Source organism: Pygoscelis adeliae, unplaced genomic scaffold, assembly GCF_000699105.1.
Source record: "Pygoscelis adeliae isolate BGI_AS28 unplaced genomic scaffold, ASM69910v1 Scaffold256, whole genome shotgun sequence".
Classification (NCBI taxonomy): Eukaryota; Metazoa; Chordata; class Aves; order Sphenisciformes; family Spheniscidae; genus Pygoscelis; species Pygoscelis adeliae.
In genome coordinates, this window is record NW_008824996.1 from 1,527,663 (window position 1) to 1,529,616 (window position 1,954).

The 1,954-nt window shown below is 39.3% G+C and overlaps 1 protein-coding gene across 1 annotated transcript in view; it reads left to right on the forward strand.

Moving 5' to 3' along the window:
• CAMSAP2 (calmodulin regulated spectrin-associated protein family, member 2) overlaps positions 1-1,954 on the forward strand; it is a 92,859-nt gene that overhangs the window by 80,048 nt on the left and 10,857 nt on the right. Inside the window, 2 exon segments of the mRNA XM_009326170.1 lie at positions 1-787; positions 1,880-1,954. The exon segment at positions 1-787 is cut by the window's left edge and continues 11 nt beyond it. Coding sequence (XP_009324445.1) covers positions 1-787; positions 1,880-1,954 — 862 coding nt within the window.

Sequence of the window (1,954 nt, forward strand, 5' to 3'; positions counted from 1 at the left end):
ACAACAAGAAATGCAACGTCTATCCCTTCAACAGGAGATGTTGATGCAGATGAGAGAGCAGCAGGCTTGGGTTATTTCTCCTCCTCAGCCTTCTCCTCAGAAGCAGGTTCGGGAGTTTAAGTCTTCATCAAGGCAAATGGGAATTGCATCTCCCATTGTACCTTTCTCACAGGAATCTCCTCGCTCTACACATCAATCTCCACAGTCTTCCAACAGGAAGAATGCCTCTTTTCACATTAAAATGCAAAGGACTCCTAGGCCAAATGAACTGAAAATAACACCTCTAAATCGTACCTTGACTGCCCCACGGTCTGTGGATAGTCTTCCCCGTTTGAGGAGATTTTCTCCGAGTCAGGTTCCTATTCAGACTAGATCATTTGTTTGCTTTGGAGATGATGGTGAACATATAGGTGAACCTCAGTTAAGGGGAAATCTTTTGAAGGAAGTCAAGCCTACAGAAGAGGTAGCAAAAGAAGAAGGACCAAAATTGCTGAAACAGTGTGAACAGAAGTTGGAAGAAAAGGAGATTAAGCCTATTGAATCTAATGTTTCTGAAGTATTATCTCAGCCTATCACAGAAACTGTCTGCCTCACCCCAAATGAAGATCAGCTAAGCCAACCAATTTTACCAACACCAGCTCCCAAAACAGCTAACTTAATTGAAGTTTCCCTATCAGATTTGAAGCCACCAGAAAAAACTGAAGTATCTGTTGAGAAATATGAAGGTGAGAGTGATAAAGAACAATTTGAGGATGACCAGAAAGTGTGTTGTGGATTCTTTTTTAAGGTAAGAGAACTAGTGGATGTGTATGTCTGCTATTAAGCTTCCTTTGAAAGGGAACTTCTTAATTCAGATAAGGATTTCAGTGATGACTTTCCATTGAAGTCAAAGCAGATGGTTCTGCAACTCTAAATGTACAAGCACTTGATGATTAATTTGGCATCATAAGAGTGGTGAGATTGTACCATACTGCAGTTCTGAGCATGCCAGAGTATCCCTTTCCATTCATAGTTGTGGAAGAGTGCTTGGAGTTCTTGGTGAGGAAGATGCATGCTGAATGTAGATTTATTTTTAACATAAGCTTTGGTAACCTTAATTAAACATGCTCACATCTCACCCTCACTTCCCCATCCCACCCCCAAATTTAACTAAAAAGTTTTTGAAGTACATAACAGCCTGCATTTTTTGAAATGTCGAATGTCTCTGAGTTGCACTTTGGACAGCCTTTTTGGCTGGCTAAGGAAGTATAGTCTTCCGAGACTCGCTTTTGAAGTTGGTATTTGGGAGCACTCCCTCTTGTCTTATTAAAGTTATGCTCAGACAAGCTTTTAACTATAATGCACACTGTAAGAGAGCGGTCTAGACACTGAAAGCCATCAAGATTTTGAATTTCCATCTTGGAATACCCCAAAATCTTGTATCACGTATCTGAGATGCGCCTTGCTTGTCTGGAAGCATTCTTCAGCCCTAACAAAACACCTGGCTTGATCAGCAAAAGTTACTCCTGTATGCTGCATAGTTATTGCTTTTTGTGATAAATTACCTTCATCTCCATACATGTAGAATCTTCCGAAGCTGAATACAGAAGTTTATGCAGTGTGGGATCTGACTCTAAACTGAAATATTTCACTTAGCAAGTTTTCTCATATCAGTGTTGAATTTTACGTTTGACTTAGGAAGGAAAAATTCCTTTATGAAAAGTTTTTAGTAGCCTTAAGAAAAATTGTTTAAAATAAACTTATTTCAAATACTGCAAAGGTATGTTAATATATTGTAACCCAGTGTACAGAAGTGTCTAATGACTTGGCAAAACCAGTTGCTGAATTCAGAGATCTTAATATTTTTGGGTCCTTTTCCTTCAAATACTGTTGCTGCTAGGATGATCAAAAGGCAGAAAATGATATGGCAATGAAGCGAGCAGCATTATTGGAGAAGCGTTTGAGAAGGGAAAGA